This window comes from Mandrillus leucophaeus, unplaced genomic scaffold, assembly GCF_000951045.1.
Source record: "Mandrillus leucophaeus isolate KB7577 unplaced genomic scaffold, Mleu.le_1.0 Scaffold900, whole genome shotgun sequence".
Classification (NCBI taxonomy): domain Eukaryota; kingdom Metazoa; phylum Chordata; class Mammalia; order Primates; family Cercopithecidae; genus Mandrillus; species Mandrillus leucophaeus.
Window position 1 is genome coordinate 373,019 of NW_012109809.1, and position 17,075 is coordinate 390,093.

General features: G+C 42.0%; 1 protein-coding gene across 1 annotated transcript in view; it reads right to left on the reverse strand.

Moving 5' to 3' along the window:
• LOC105531737 (chromosome unknown open reading frame, human C3orf52) overlaps positions 1-17,075 on the reverse strand; it is a 32,718-nt gene that overhangs the window by 15,317 nt on the left and 326 nt on the right. The window contains exons 2-3 of the mRNA XM_011969716.1: positions 10,384-10,513; positions 1,090-1,217 (exon numbers count right to left, since the gene is read on the reverse strand). Of these exons, the coding sequence (XP_011825106.1) occupies positions 1,090-1,217; positions 10,384-10,513 (258 nt within the window). The remainder of the gene's footprint in view (positions 1-1,089; positions 1,218-10,383; positions 10,514-17,075) is intronic.

A 17,075-nucleotide genomic window follows, 5' to 3' on the forward strand; every position in this document is an offset into this window, starting at 1 on the left:
CCTAGTTCAAGCCTCCCTCGTTTCTCACCTGGACTATTGTAACACCTTCTAACTGATCTCTTCCTCCTGGCGTTCTCCACCAAAACACAGAAAGGCTAAAAGGAAAAATCTAACTGTGTCAATCTGCTGATTAAAATATTTTGGTGCCTTACCGAAGAGTGGGAAAGCCTTCATGACCTGACCCCTGCCTTCCTTTTTAGCCTCATCTCTGCAAGCCGTCACCACAAAGCACGGGAAGGCCACAGTACATACTACGCAGATCCTTCAATGTCTCAGGCTTTTTTATTTAGAACATTCCTATCTCATTTCAAAACTAATCCTGAGCATCACTTCACTTAAGAGGCCTTTCGTGCCTTCATCTCCACCTCAGGTAGCTCAGATGCCCCTCCTTTGCCATTGTAAAACACACTAGAACATATCACACTGTTATAAAACTATCTTTTTAGTCACTTCCTGTACTTGGACTGTGAGACCACTGAAGGCACAGACAATGTGGCCCTGGCACTTGGCATGCTGTCTAGCACATCGCAGACTCTCAGTGAATACCACAGGTTGAATTCAATATAGGGCTTGAGGGAGTAAAAAGAACAGTGTCCTCCAGCATTTATGAAGCTGGAGGCCAGGACTCTTCCCTCTGGCTTTGCACTACAGTAAAGACATGTACTTATATTTTAACAAAGTTTTATTCTAGGCTCAGGAGAATACACGTGCAGGTTTGCTATATAGGTAAACTCGTGTCACGGTGGTTTGTTGTACAGTTTATTTTGTCACCCAGGTACTAAACCTAGTACCCAATAGTTTTTTTTTTTTTCTGTTCTTCTACCTCTTTCCACACTCCACCCTTAAGTAGACCCCAATGTCTGTTCCTCTCTTCGTGCCCACGTGTTCTCATCATTTAGCTCCCACTTGTAAGTAAGAACATGTGGTATTTGGTCATAAAATATATTTATAAGCATCATTTTCTGCTAAAATCCAGACAAAGAATCCAAAATTGAAGCTACTTACTCTATAGCTCTATGCCAATTATTCTAGCAGAACTCATATTCTAATGTCAATAACTCCTCAGGCAAGTACATAACATGGAATTACCTTTTCGGTGAGCAGGTGAGGCAATTCCTCTTCAGCAACACACTCCTCTGGAATCTTTAGCATGACCAAGAATGTTTTATTTGATGATAATTCAAGTATTACATTTTCATCTTCATCAACATAAGTTACTAAAGAGAGTATGGGAGGTGGAAATGAAAAATCAAAGTAAACACCTGCATATAATAATAAACTTATTTATTCCATTGACTGCCATACTTGAACATAACTATGAGCATCAAGGGTAAAGGCTGAACACAGCAAGCAAGTATAAGCAGAAATGCTTTCTCCACTCAGTAAAATTGAGTAAAATACAGGGATTTGCCTCCATCAAAACAAAAAGTTTGTTTGTTTTATGGCAAAGGGGTCTCAGATTCTAATGAATACAGACTGGGGAAAGGGCCAGAGGGAGTAGGAAGAATATGAACTTCCTTATTAGACTGAACCTGCAGCTTAGCTAGGTACACAGGTGTCAAGGCAGGTACTGGGAGACGGTAGTGGGTGGGGATGAACAATGAGTGATGGAGGACAGGAAGTGGGAACAAGCAACTGCATTGACTCACCTCCCAGTTCTGTGCTGGCAAAGACCACCATGAAGAAGTGACATCATCGACCCAAACAACAGAGGTGGGACTAGAAAATGAGCGTGCAAGTCCATGTCTTGAAGTCTCCCCAGGAAGACAGAGGATGAGCATGAAGTCATCGCTCTAGACTATGTCTCACAGGACAGGTATGTTGACATGCTCTGCTTGCAGAAGGGAAGCTAAACTATACTCAGAGCCCCAGGGTGTGCACGAATTACGTTCCTGGGACAATTAGTTATGTGTTGCTGCTTGTGTTTAATGACTGCTATCTAATTGATTTTTAAGTAGTTGGAACTAAAGGAAAATCACAAAGTGAGGATCCAGGCACCAGAAGCTGGCACTAGTGTGCTAATTATGCTCCCCTGGCTCCACGCCAGCCTCACCAGCTGGCCCTACACAGGAGACCACCTCTCTGGCCCTGAGAAAGGCATAGGTGGGAGGAAGCAGGTGCTTATATTGCCATAGACTTTAAGACCATAGTGGAATAAATTCAGTGTTTGTGATGGAAGGACAGGCAAAAAGGAGGAAGATTCCTGGTATTCCTGTTACTTATTCTGTGAGGACATCTGGAAATGTGAAGCATTTGGAGCAAGGAATGTGCAGAAAAGAGTTAATATAGCAGGCCTGGGATTGCTAGCATAAGAAAGGCCTCCTCGAAATTGGTCCTGGCTGGTGTCAGAGAACCTGGATTTTCCCCTGATGAGAGGGGCTCACTGTGCCTCAACGGTTTGTACAACGTGGCTAACATCTCCTTTCCTTTTGGGAGTCTGGATTTTTGGTGCATGGTAGGCAAAGGCTACGTATATGATCAACCCCCAGTGAAAACCTCAGGCACTGAATCTCTAATAAGCTTCCCTAGTAGATGAGATCTCACATGTGTTGTCACAGTCTATTGCTGGAGGAATTAAACAAGTCTGGTGCAACTCCACTGAGAGAGGACACTTGAAAGCTTGCTCCTGGTTTTCTCTGGATTTTGCTGTAATTAATCATTTGATGTAACGTATCCTTTTGCTGTAAGACATCAGTCATCAGTAGGACTGCATGCTGAGTCCTGTGTATCCTCCTAGCAAATTGTTGAATCTAAGAATGATCTTGGGACCCCCAAACATACGAACATAGGGAATTATCCCTGCGTCCTTACTTGCTATAAGTCATGATATTATGTTGTATGATTTTTTTTAAAAAGTTATGCCTTCATAGCAAAAAACTTGCAAAGTACAGGAAATTGTAACAAAGCAAAGAAAAAAATACTAATAATCTTGCAATCGAGAGGGTTTTTTCCTCCTATACTTGATATTATATATTTGAGGTCTTAACAAATGGTAATTTATATCCTGATTTTTGTTGTTTGCTGCTATTATTGCTTACTTATCCTGATTGTTTTGTTGTAAACATATCAAAAGCCATTTCCCATGCGCTTAAAATTCCTTGCAAAGATTATTTTAACGGCTTCATAATAGGCTCGCCTATTTTCTTAAATATGACTTTTATCATTTTCAGGTTTCTACTTCTATAAATAATATTTCAATGGGTATCTTTGAGTTCTATACCCACCATGTAGATTTCCATAACAGATGTCAATGCCTCTGAAAACAACAGGGGATGCCAAGAGGATAGATACAAGATTCAAATAACTGCTAAACTCAAGGACACTGAGAAGCGATACCAAGTGTGAAAACAGGCCTCCCATAATAGCTCTAATGACACATATTTAATGTGTATCATCCAAATCATGAATCTGTAACACGACCTATCTAAATAGTTGTGTGTGTCAAAACAATAACAATAGTAACAACGACAGGCTTACCCAGTCAGGAGAGTTTTTATGTCACTAATGAGATAATCTGGGCTGTACTTATTTATGTAGAAAAAACATATTTTTAAAAAATCACAAAAAAGTGTGTTGTATGTTGAAGGAACATGCAAACAGTTCTTTGGCTAGAACATAAGAAATTAAGCTTGAGAGAGAGCCCTTAAATGCCAGATGCCTTCAAGGGGTAATGGAGTGTTGTTAAACATCTCCCACGAAGAAAGTAGAGGCCGGTGTTCAACGGAGGTTAATCGGGTGGTCATGGATGGGATAAAATGAAACCAGGAGAAATGAGGCAGAGAGGCCAACAGGCACAAGTTTGGAAAAGACTGATTTGACTGACAGCAGTGGGAACAAAAAGAAAAAAATTAATGAGAAAACCCAGGATAGTGGAAACAAAGCTGATTTTAAAGGTAGCCAGACTTAGTCTGAACTCCTGCTGGCTATTTGTTAGCCAGGTGACCTTGAGCAAGTCATTTAAATTTCTGAAGCTGCTTCCCCAACAGAAATATCAACACCTACAATGTAAATGATAGTAAAGATGAAAACCAACATGCATAAAGTATCCTGCATGGTGCCCTGTAGTAAGTGGGAAAGTTACTATCAAGACACTACCAAGGAATAACTGGTAAGATTTGGCCATTATCTAGACATGGGAAAGAAGAAATCAAAAAGGTTTCCAAGATATCAAGCCCAGGAACAAGAATAATAATAGCTACTGTATTAAGTATGATGTGCAAACACTCTGCTATGCACTTTATGAATATATTTTCCTCACATAATCCTCACAACAACCCAATGAGTTAAATATTGTTTTCATTTTTAAATGAAGACACTGAGTCTTAGAGAAAATGCGTAATTTGTTCAGGTCAATGAATTAGCATGTACTAGGGTCAAGGTATATTTATAGCCTCAGATTCCGAAATCTTCACATTTATAAATGGGAAAACAGGCCCAGAGGGTTGACAAGTTTGCCTAAAGTTACACAACTGCATAGTAGCAGAACTAAAATAAACTTGGTCTTATATAAAGGGTGAGTGAACGGGGAAAAGATGAGCAAATTGTGATAAAGGATATGCTATGGTCTAAATGTTTGTGTCTCCCTGAAAAATGCATATGTTGAAATCTAATCACCAACGTGATCGTGTATTAGTCCATTCTCACACTGTTACAAAGAACTACCTGAGACTGCGTAATTTATGAAGAAAAGAGGTTTAATTGTCTTACAGTTCTTCAGGCTTAACAGGAAGCAAGGATGGGAGCCCTCAGGAAACTTACAATTATAGCAGAAGGCTCAGGGGAAACAAGCATGTCTTATCATGGGGGAGCAGGAGAGACGGAGAAAGAGCAAAGAAGGAAGAGCCACACACTTTTAAACCATCAGATCTCATGAGAATTCACACACTATCATGAGACTAGCAAAGGGGAAATCCACCCCCATGATCCAATCACCTTCCACCAGGCCCCTCTTCCCATTCAACATGAGATTTGGGCAGGGACACAAATCCAAACAATATCAGATGGTCTTAGACAGTGGGGTCTTTGGGAGGTGATGAGATCCTGAGGGGAGAGCACTTATGAATGGTATTACTGCCCTTATAAAAGAGGCCCCAGAAAGTTGCCTTTCCCCTTATACCATAGAATATATAGCTAGAAGGCACAATCCACGAAATAAAAAGTGTGCCCTCACCAGACAGCAAATGTGCTGACACTTTGATCTTGGATTTCCAGCCTCCAGAACTGTAAGCAATAAATTTCTGTTATGTATAAGCTACCTAGTTTATGATATTCTGTTATAGTAGCCCAGGCAGACTAAAATAGCATACAAACAAGCGGTAGTTTCACATGTATAATAATTGAGATAATGACAGTTATTTTTAGATAAAGATCTCTAGCCAAGAGTACCTCTAAAACTCACGAAAATTGTACAGATGTAGATCTAGGAGTCACCTTCTTGGAGGCATGGCTGCTGTCCTGGGAGTGAATGAGCTTGCCAAGGAAAAGAATGAAGAATATGAAAAGTCAGAAAGCTGAAGAGAAGCCTCATGAACCCACAATGCAGAGGCCAAGAGTGAAAATAGCAAAATCAACCTGCAGTCCAGGAGTTCTATAGACCCAGAAGAGTATAATGAAGTTGACAGAGCTAAAAGCTGACAATAAGGCAAGAGACAGAGAAATGTTGGCTTCCACGATCAGACAATTGCTAGTAATCTTGGGAAGAAAAATTGGGAACCAATAGATACAAGAGGTTTGGAAGTCTGTAAGATTCAAATGCAGACCTTTCTTTCTGGAAGTGAAAAAAGAGAGAGAAAAAAACACATATCTGAATGAAGTAGCAAGAATCCTGATGGAAGACTGCTTTGAAGGCGAGAGGATGCTTGTGCATTTGAAGAGTTAACCCATTTATACCTGAGGTTGCAACTTTTTAAATTTTTGCAACGGGACTTTGGTGATGACCTTGAGCAGTGGCATATAAATAACTTCCACATGATTAGCATTCCAATAAAGGAACACAAGGCATAAATTAAGAAGAACCTGAGGATGCTTAGAGAAAGGAGGAGATATCTGAAGATCTCTGGGTTGGAGGAAGCTGAAAGATATTATATGGAGACCACATGTAAGGGTGTGCAACTTGGTAAAGTAGAGAAACATCAGCAATTTGAAGAAAAGATAAACAGGTGAACATTGAAAGAAATTTCAAGGTACTGGGTCTAGCGCTGCTCTCACGTTCCTGCCCCAAAGGACCTTGGCAGCTTATAGCTTGTTAATGCCATCTGCCTAGGATCTTCCAGTGAGTCACCCTACACCAGGGAGCATTACCCTGTGAAAATTGTCAGTCTGCCAGAACCACGTGACGTCATAAAATGTAGCTCTTATTCACAACTGAAAGGCAAACAAATCCACTCAACACAATGTCACTTAGGAAGTCGTTGCTTATATCTCAGTACCACAGCATTCCTACTCATAAAAGGTGTGTAAATTAAGAGATTAGGGTCCGGCAAGAATCTGGGGTATAATGTTGGGGGATATCACATGAGGGTCTCCAGGATGTTATCAATTTAAATCATGTTTCTAAGCGTCCACCAACTTGTCACAGTTATGTTTTTGAAATATTTAAAATATTTTGCCCCAACCAAAACTTCATTAGTAAAGTGTTATCCAGGGTCTCACCTCTCCATGACTAGTGTGAATTAGTGAAGAAAGGAGAACCCTTGAGAACACTCAACTGGTTCTCCAAATTATCCAGAAAGAAAATGACTTTGAGAAAAAGATGAAGGCTTTGTTTCTGCACCTTTCAAATCAGGAAATTTATAATTCCTTATGGAGAAGGAAAGAATCCGTTAATACCTTTTCCCTAAAGAGTCTCAAATAACAGAATTTGCTGGGTTCCACCCATAAAAATGGACATTAAAAACATTTCCATGTCGATTGTGAGTCTGGAGGAAGGGTAGCCTCTTTTCCCTAGTGCATACAAAGCCCCTACTCAGTGCCTTAAGCTAAGCCATGATCCTGAATTTGTCATTCTTCAACCGCATACAAGGGCAGAGTAGCAGACAAGCCCACCCCATGTACAGGCAATAAAGGCTACACAGTCTGTAGAAAATAAGCAGCAATAGTAAAACCTACTACAAGTTGGTCTGCTTTTATTATCACCACATGCTGACAATTCTTAATTTGAGTGACAAAATACAACTCCCCACTGGATACCCTGCCCTAGGTACCCCATTGTCCCCTCCCCAACTTTCTGTTCTGAGATGCTTTCACTGTCCCATTTTATGTCCACCCCAGCTGCATAGTTTTGAAGGCTAAAGAAATTCCATCTTAGTTATTATTTCACTGTGTTAACTTCTGATTTCACTGTGTTAACTTCTAGCTCTGGAAATGCCTCTAAGATTTCTATTTCATCGACTGTTCCATGTATACTTACCATAAATCTCACCCTCCGGTCAAAACAACCTTGACATTATCTACATGCCATAAATCCTGCCCTTATGCAATTGTAAAACACATACCTTCTGAAGCAGGCATACCCTTTTTCTATGGTATTTAAGCCCTGGGCCTTTGGGGTAATGGTGCAGGAATGCACCATCTCCTCTCGCTGCTGCCCCAGGCATGGCTTCTGTTCCTAAAACCCTGTTACATGTTTCTTTCTGAGTAACTGAATTTGTCAGCTTTTCTTTAGCCTCTCAGCTTCCCCAGCCTTTCTGGGTAGTTTTGCAAAGTCCTGCCTACTGAAGAACAACAGTTAACCCTTCTGCCTCCAAGCTTCAGTCTGAAGACTATAGAGCCTTGAGGCAGGAGATTAAGGGGTCTAGAGAAGGGTAAGCAGGCAACGAATGGCAAATGTAGTTCCTGAGGAACCTTAGTCACCCAGTAAATCCAGACAGCCACAGGCACAGCCCTTGAGTCTCCCAACAGTGTTTTTGTCCCCAGACAACGTTTCCCACGCAGTACTTGAAAGTTCTACAAATATCTGATTCATATTAATAGGCTTGGCAATTAGGAAGTGGCTGATTATTGCAGATCATCCCCAAAAAATGCCTACAGAGCTGCTCAAGGTGAGGCTGGGACTGTCACAGAAGGGAGCCCCTGCCCCACCCATTTTTACCTACTGCATCTCCCCCACCCCCATGTCTAACATGACTCTCCCCACAGGCTCAAATAGCTAAGAGCTGAGATGCCAAATAAAATAAAAATATTTCCTTGATTTAAAAAGTAGTTTGAAAAAATCTCTCTTACAGCATTGACATGTTAGAACACAAATTTACAATTAAATTAAAAATAAAGTTTGCACTACAAGTGTTAAAAAAATTCTTCCCTGAATATTATCCCATAACCTTTTACATCTCCAGAAAAACTGTAGAAGGTAGTGAAATACCTTCCTCTTGCAGACTGCTCTTTGTGAGGTGAAGAGGTAAGATGACTTTTTGAGAATGGAAGACAGATCCTGGGTCTCGTGCTTTAGATTCCTGAATATTAAACCATCTAGATCTCTTGAATCATCCTTTATGATAGGCCCCAGATGCAGGATCCAAGTATCAACTCCCAGGATAGCACCAACTAGTTATGTCAGGACAAGATCGTGCTACTAAACCTCATTTTCAATACCCATATGTTGGAATTGATATGAATAGCAAGTATGGCAATGCTCACACCAAAACCATTGTCCTCAGCATGACGGAGGAGGTACAGCACACTTTATTAGCTTTTTCGTACCTTACCACCAGTTTATAGCCTCAAAGAGTCATCTACCACACCTGAACAATGCCCTAAGTAAAGAAGTAGACATGGTGTCTGGCCAGGAAACTCATGTGCTGGAGGTTGACTGATGTCATCAGAGTTTTCCTATTCCTTCAGGAACTACAAAACTCTAAGACAGGAAATAAAGGGGTTGGGAGAAGGGGAAACAAGGGGTAAATGGAAAACGTAGTTTCTGAAGAAAATTCCTGAGAACTCCCTCTGGAGAGACTGGGGAGTTACCCCTTCTCGCTCTCATTCTATGACTGGGTTTGCAACAGGGAGCTGGACTCAATGCCCACATGAAGGCTGGATCATGCTTGGGAGTATCCCAGCCTCAGATGCGCCCCTCTCTACCATCACCCCACATATAAATAAAAACAATTTTCTTCTTTCCCATTTTGAAACTGAAATTATTGTCCACTGGAGGATGCTATATTTATGCACTGTAAAAACTTTAACAAATATAATAATCATTTAAAAATTAGTAACTACCTAAAGGGCTTTAAATGATGTGGAAGACTATATCATGCAAATGATAAAAATAATAATGTTCACAAAGAATTTTTAATGACTTGGCAAAATGATCTAAACATAATATCAAAATCCTAAAGGTAGTCCACAAGACTACAAAGAAATCTAATCTCAAATTATTTTAGAAATGCAAGTAAACAAAAGACTAGAAGAAAATACTACCAAATATTAATATTATGAATGGGTTTTATGGGTAACTGAACATGTATCATTTTTCAATCAAAATAAGCAACAAAATGAAATAATATATGGAATAGATGTAGTCATATATAGTTAGCGTTCTATGTTTTTTGTTTTATACACACATACAACACTAATAAAATAAACAGTCATTTCTAAAATAAGTTAAAATTGGACCAGGCATGGTAGCTCATGCCTCTAATCCCAGCAATTTGGGAGGCCAAGGCCGGCAGATCACTTGAGGTCAGAAGTTCAAGACCAACCTGGACAACATGGCGAAAGCCCGTATTTACTAAAAATACAAAAATTGGTTGGGTGTGGTGGCGCATGCCTGTAATTCCAGCTATTTCAGAGACTGAGGCACAAGAATTCCTTGAACTTGGGAGGCAGAGGTTGCAGCAAGCCAAGGTCATGTCACTGCACCCTAGCCTGGGCGACAGAGTGAGACTTTCTCTCAAAAAATAAATAAATAAATACAGTAAGACAATAAGAGTTTTAGAAAACTCTTTTAAACGCATTATTTATTATTTTATCATCATAGTAATATATCAGACACACCAGATGAAGTATAATTATTTTTAGCAAACAAATGAAAATAAAAAGAATTCACATTAACAGATATCAGGATATAATAAAATATAAATCAGTGATTAGTAAGTTAAAATATTAAGAAATCTCTTCAAGATCCAATGAGCAGAGTTTAAAGTAAAACACTAGTTTCTCTACTTCTTCTGGAGCTTATAAAACAACAAAATACAGCAACAACAGAGAAAAAAAAAAACCACAAGAATCAGGGATATCTCCCACCCATACAATATATTCCAAGCCAGTCTTAAACTCACATTATAAATAATGAAGTGGCTATGAGTACATCTTCCATTTCAGTGTAAGTCACGAGCCTTAAGTAAGTTCTTAAAATGTGTCAACTTATTCACATCTAAATCCTCTTACCTCCAGAAAGACACATGCCTATGATGATCACTACAATAAGACCTAGGAAAACGGAGGTGATGATCATCCACAGTTTGCACCTTCCAACCACATTCTTATTACAGGAGCTCCAGTGGCTTTCCTTGTTAGCCTAGAAAGGCAGAGGGAGATTGCGAGGCAGTCATTTTGTTGCAACAGGCATTTCTGAATACCTAGGATGAGCCAGTGACACAGAAATGAAGGCAGGAAGACCCTGATCTCAGGGCAACACTCTACTGAATCAAGTTTACAAAAAGATAGATCAGAGGCAGAACAGAACCTCGCCAAGAAGTCAGCAGGAAAATCCTCTGGGGGCTCTGAGGTGGGGAGGATAGGCGGGATTTTGAAAGATGGATTTTTGAAGGCTTTCCAAACCCAGGAAAGAGCATCCACAGTGTGGATTTGTAATGCAACCGGCCAGCAGACTAGTCTGCCGATTGGAATGTGGGTTTCAGAGGCAAATAATGAAAGTTAAGACGAGAGAGAGTGAAAGGCTGGGAGCACACTCAGAGGGTGTTGATGGCTGTCCCAGAATAGATTGGATTTAATTGGGTGTGCACTGGTAACTTGAAGGTTTTGAAACACCAGAGCCGAGTTGAAAATTAAGGGAAAATGATGTGTAGTTTAGAGTGGAAACACCAAGAAAAAGCCGTGGCCTAGGTTCTATGTAAAAAAGGGTTGGGAAGGGCAATGAAAGGACAGATGGAAGAGACAACAGGAAATAAGCTGCAAAGCTGGAGTGAGAAGGCTGGAGTGGGACAGAGGAGGGGCCAATGAAAACAAGTACAACTGCTATGGTTTATTGAGCACCAGCGTCATTTCACTTAACCCTAACAGCCCTTCAGGGTGTGCACTAGCCCATTTCAAAGAGTGTGCACTATCCCATTTCAAAGACGCAATTCAGAGAGATGAGCCAGAACCAATCCCTGCTGTGTGTCTGCACAAAGCTCTCCAACTTTCCCTTTTGTCCACATCACTGTGTGGAGGTCTGATTTACGAGGGTGTCATGGAGGGGCCCCCACCTTACCCTATGTGGTCTCACGACTCTTCTCCTACTTCCCACTCCACCATTAGGTAATTCCTACATGAAGACCATGGGAAACAACAGAATACAATGGGAAAAAAATGTTTCTGTATCTAACACACTTGGATTCCAAACCAAGGTATACCACTTAAAGGCAAGCTGGTTTTAAGCAAGCTACTGAAACTCATAGGCCCCAAAGTCCTCAACTTTAAAATATATAAATACTAAATGTAGCTCACAGGACTGTTGCAAAAACTAGAGATAATGGACACAAAGCATCTGCTAAACAATTATTGGGAGCTCAGCTGAAGCGTGCAACCGCGCCTCCGTTGTTCCTCAGCGTTGGCCATCCCACAAAGCAGCAGCTGGCACTCAAGGAGACTCGCTCCTGACTGACACCTGGCCACCTGGCCTGCTTTCTCTCCCATTCTTTTTTTTTTTTTTTGAGACGGGGTCTCGCTCTGTGGCCCAGGCTGGAGTGCAGTGGCGTGATCTCGGCTCACTGAAAGCTCCATCTCCCGGGTTCATGCCATTCTCCTGTCTCAGCCTCCCGAGTAGCTGGGACTACAGGCGCCTCCCACCACGCCCAGCTAATTTTTTGTATATTTAGTAGAGACAGGGTTTCACCATGTTAGCCAGGATGGTCTCGATCTCCTGACCTCGTGATCCACCTGCCTCGGCCTCCCAAAGTGCTGACACATACCTAGGCCCCACCTGCGCCTAGTGGACCAGATTGTAAGGGAGGTGGGAGGAGGCCATGGCAGGCCTCTGGTCTGAGCCCTCCCACCCTTAGGGAGCTAGGTCAAATCTCCCCTTTAGTGGAAGCCTCCCTCCCCACCTGCCCTCAGTGACAGCTTCCAATACCTGAGCTGTCCACATAGCCCATCTGCTGCTGCCGCTGACTGCCCTGTCTGGTTTCAGGTTCAAAAACAAACAGAGACTGGTCTTATCTTGCTAGGTAAACTGAAACCACACAGAGGAGGGGTGCTCTTACACTCCCCTGTTCTTATATTCCATACCTGAGCCTTCTACAAGTAATATACATTTAACAATTGTGTGCTGTTTAGTTGTAGGGGCCTCCAGAAATTTTAAGAACGGACCCTGAGAAAATCTAAATGAGGGGACAAATGTTGGATTTCCCAAGCGCACTTTACACTGACTCTGAGGCCCAGCCTGTGGGTGCGAGGGGAGCACTTAAAGGCCCTGGGGATATCGTGCCAGAGGAAATCCCTCTTGAGTTAAGTGCATTTCTGGAATCCCAGGGATAGGGTCACCTCTCATCCCCACTCAAAACCTGCATAACTGCTTCAAAGCCAGGGAAAGCCACATGGGAAAAAGACATCCCAGTACAAGGAATCTTTAATTTCTCAGGGCACAGAAACATCTCCCCATTTACAGAGCTCCTGAGGCTGAAGGCCTGGTGCTACTTTCAGCCCTCACACAAAAGGCAGCTGGAACCCATAAAGATTAGCACAAAATGAAATCTCTAGTTTCAAAGAGATGTCAGTGCATCTCCTTGGCCTCTCACGCCTTTACTTATGCTGTCCCTTAGAGATCTTAAATTAGGACTCTGGTGGATTGAAAAAAAACACTAATTACTCTATGACTTCCTGGAGGAAATCAGCTCAAAATCATACAGCCGTCATCTATAGGCAATGCATCTTCCTGCAGCCTAGTGCCCTCACCGACCTGTCCTCAGCTCGAAGAGCAGGACCGCTGAGTGCTATCCCTTACATGATTAATATTCACAGACTTTATGTCATTATAAAATGGTCTGTCATGACAAAAAATAAAAGTAAAAAAATAGGCATGACGGTTTACACCTGTGGTCCCAGATACTGAGGAGTCTGAGGTGGGAGGATCGCTTGAGCCCAAGAGGTCAAGACTGCAGTGAGCTATGAGCGTGCCACTGCACTGTAGCCTGGGCGGCAGGAGTGAGACTCTGTCTCAAATGGAAAAAAAAAAAAAAAAAAAAAGCACACGGAACTGTCAGACACTCCCAGCCAAACAATAGCTCGTACAGTGCTTCTCAGCAGTCTGCACATTAGAATCAGCTGAGGAATTAGTATCTTTTAGAGGTACCCCCAGAAGACTCCAATGTGCCCTGAGGGTGAACAGCCTCTGATACAATAGGTTTGTGCTACTTGTGCCATCTGAATCTTGCCTCTAAACTGGATCATGAAGACACACTGCCTTCTTCACTGGCTTCATCTCTCTTGCCCAAATTCTAGGTCATGAGGAGAGGCCACAGGTACATTCTTCTCTAAGGTGCCTTTCGGAGATACTTGCAGTTGCATCTTACATTCTATTATTGTTTTACATGGCTTAATAATTTACATTTGCAAACTGCATCTTATATTCTGTGATCGTATTCTATGGCTCAAGAATTTTCGGGGCTTTCCGATATATTCACATCCGTCTTTAGATAAAGGTCTAAATACATGACACAGGATCCTGCAACAGTGGCAGGATACCTATCTCTTAGATCCAAAAAGCTTTTCTTCTTTTTGACTCGATCAGAAGTAGATATTATATAGATCAGGGAAAATTTTCTTACAGGTAGGAAACTCTTTATAATATTCATTGTGGGATTTAATCCACTTGTTTGATCCAAGCACAAAAGATCCAGTTGATTCTTGTCCTAAACTGAACAACACATGGCAATGGAGCTAATTTTTAGCTAGCCCATTGAAATAAATCTTTTTTTTTTTTTTTTGAGACGGTGTTTCACTCTTGTTGCCCAGGCTGGAGTACGGTGGCGTGATCTTGGCTCACCACAACCTCCGCCTTCTAGGTTCAAGCAAGTCTCCTGCCTCAGCCTTCCTGAGTAGCTAGGATTACAGGCATGCGCCACCACGCCTGGCTAATTTTGTATATTTTTTAGTAGAGACAGGGTTTCTCCATGTTGGTCAGGCTGGTCTCGAACTCCCAACTTCAGATGATCCGCCCACCTTGGCCTCCCAAAGTGCTGGGATTACAGGCATGAGCCAATGCGTCCGGCCTGAAATAAATCTTACTTGCCTCAAAACTATCAATTTACTGGTTTGTTATTCTTCAAATGATGTTGCCATCTCTTAAAATGCCTCTGGGATTTCTATTTGAAAACGGAGCCAGAGCCCCTGTAATGAACCATAAAAGAAAACCAGCCTCACTCTATTACCCATAATTTCTTTTTCACTTTTGATCCAACCATACTGCCATGTTTACAGTGACAGCAGGCAAAGTAGAGTTCAGCGGCTTCTATTCCTTTGTCTCAAGTGCCAAGCACACATCAAGAAAGGGAAAGAAGTTCTTTCTACTGCTTTTGTTCACTCTCCCATCACAGCTCTTCCAAGGAAGAAGAGAGATGTCTTCTTCCCAATCATTCCAGAACTGTTCCCGATTCCTCACCCATCCACCTGCAACTCCATCATTCCAGATCTGACACTCAACTCCTAGCTCACTTAAATTACCTAATTATAAATTACCTAACTTACAGAAATTAGTAATAATTAATAATGTGGGCAACTGTAAATAAATGAGTATAAATTATATATGACATATATTTAAATTAAATGCTGATAGATGATAGATAGATAGATAGATAGATAGATAGATAGATAGATAGATAGAATAAATCAACAGAAATAGCATAGTCTTGAGATCTAAAAAACATACGTTCAAGCTTCAGAGGCACCACTGAGGGAATGTGAGCATTTTGGTAACTCCTCTGAGCCTCCCTCAATTTCTTCACTCAGCATCTTTAATCTGACAAACCAGAATACTGATGCCTTCCTCTTAAGTTAGCTGTGATAATTAAATGCATTTATGCATCAAAAGTATTTGTCACAAGACAGTCACTAAACAGGGTGAATGAAAATACATGAACTTCAGCTACATTGCAAAATTAGAAATCTTAATATACAGTTCAAAGAGACCAACACACAAAATTCTTAAGTGTCTGAATCTTGTCTGAATCTTCTTAATAAGCCTATATTTATTGACTTTTCTAACTGAAATACACTTCACCTTATTTTATAGAAAAAAAAAAGAATGATTATCACATTAGGTGATGCTTTTTTTTTCTTTGTTAAAGATTTCCCTTTAACAAAGTCCAAGCATTCCTTGAACACACTCCAAGTGCTCCTGTAGCCCTTCACCTTCACTCCATCCTGTTACTGAGGACAGCTCTCCTATTGGGTGACCTACAAAGTTAACTTACAAAGAAGTCTAGGGTATCTGTACATACCTTACCAACAAGGACGTCATGGGAACACGAAACAACCATTGCTACAGGGTAGGTGCTAAACAATTACAGAATACTGATAACCCTGCATGGATTTGGCGTGTTCTACCCATCACCTGTTTTCAACAAGGCATTCCCGGGCCTCACAGAAGTCCAAGTAGGCACACATTACCACTACGGGACAGCCTTGCCCCTGGGACACATTGTTTAGTGGTGAAACTGTCACCAGATCTCTGGATTCAGTCCCAAGCTAGGGAGTGTTTAGGGTGTCCGGGTCTGTCTAACCTGAGGCAAGTATTTCCAACTCCCATTCCCAGACACCGTCCTGGAGGACCCATACAGCAAGTTCACAGTTGTGGCCACTTGCACTGGTGACCAGACTATCTTTTTTCAACCTTCATTCTTCTGTGGCATTCACATTTTATTCAGAAATAAGTTTCCAAATTACTCTCCAGAGTACCTATAAAAGCAGACTTTGCAATAATTCCAGGAATCAATGTAGAGCAAAAGCAATGCTTTCAACTTTTGAATTTCCTGCTTATCCCTAAAATCAACAGCTGGGCAGCCAAAAAGTTGGGGGTGGAGGAGTGAGGCCTAGAAAGATGAGGTCGGGGCTCAATATGGGGAGTTCTGTGTACCCAGAAAACCTCAAGCCAATCTTAAGAGTTAATCAGAAGGTGGATGGCTGGGAAGTCAAAGCTCTGATGTTTTACAAGTCTTTGATGAGAGCGAATAATGTTTCCATCATTGCTAGGGTTGAAGCAGAAAAGAGCTTGGCCTAAAAATTGCCAGGGATTGAGAGGAGGTAAAAGCAAGGTGGGCGAAGTCTCATCCTTCGAGACAAGAACTTTGAACTTATTTTCTTTCAATTGAGCAGGGCAAGTTCACCTCCACCTGCCCCCCCGACCCGCCCGCACCATCCCCACGCCAGCCCTAGCCCTTCTCCTTCGGACCGCTTTCTCTCCTCTGTGCTCTCCCCTATCTCTCTTCCTGCAGAATCGAATGGCCAGGCTGGGAGAAGGCAGAAAGTGCTTGGCGGATGGTAGGCATGGAAGAGGGCTGGGAGCTCCGGCGAGGTGGGTGGAGGCAAGGGAGAGACGCGGCAAGGCAGAGAAGGTAAGGGGAAGGCTTAAGAGATTCTCAGAGAAGGAGGATACTCCATCTGTCATTCTCATTCTCCCTACTGGAAAAAAGAAAAACTGAATTAAAAGTTAGATAACTTTAAAAAACTACCTCTATCTCCGGAGTATCTGAAGACAGGAGCGGCCACACCTCACCCCTAGGATTCCTAAAGCGCCTCGGGGGTCGGAGGGGTTGGACGACCCCAGGGGCTAGGGAGGGGACTGCTCTGGCCGAAAGGTGTCGCGGTTACTCGGCTCCATTCAGAGCACTCGAGCGCGCCCCACCCTCGCTCCGCGCCGGCGA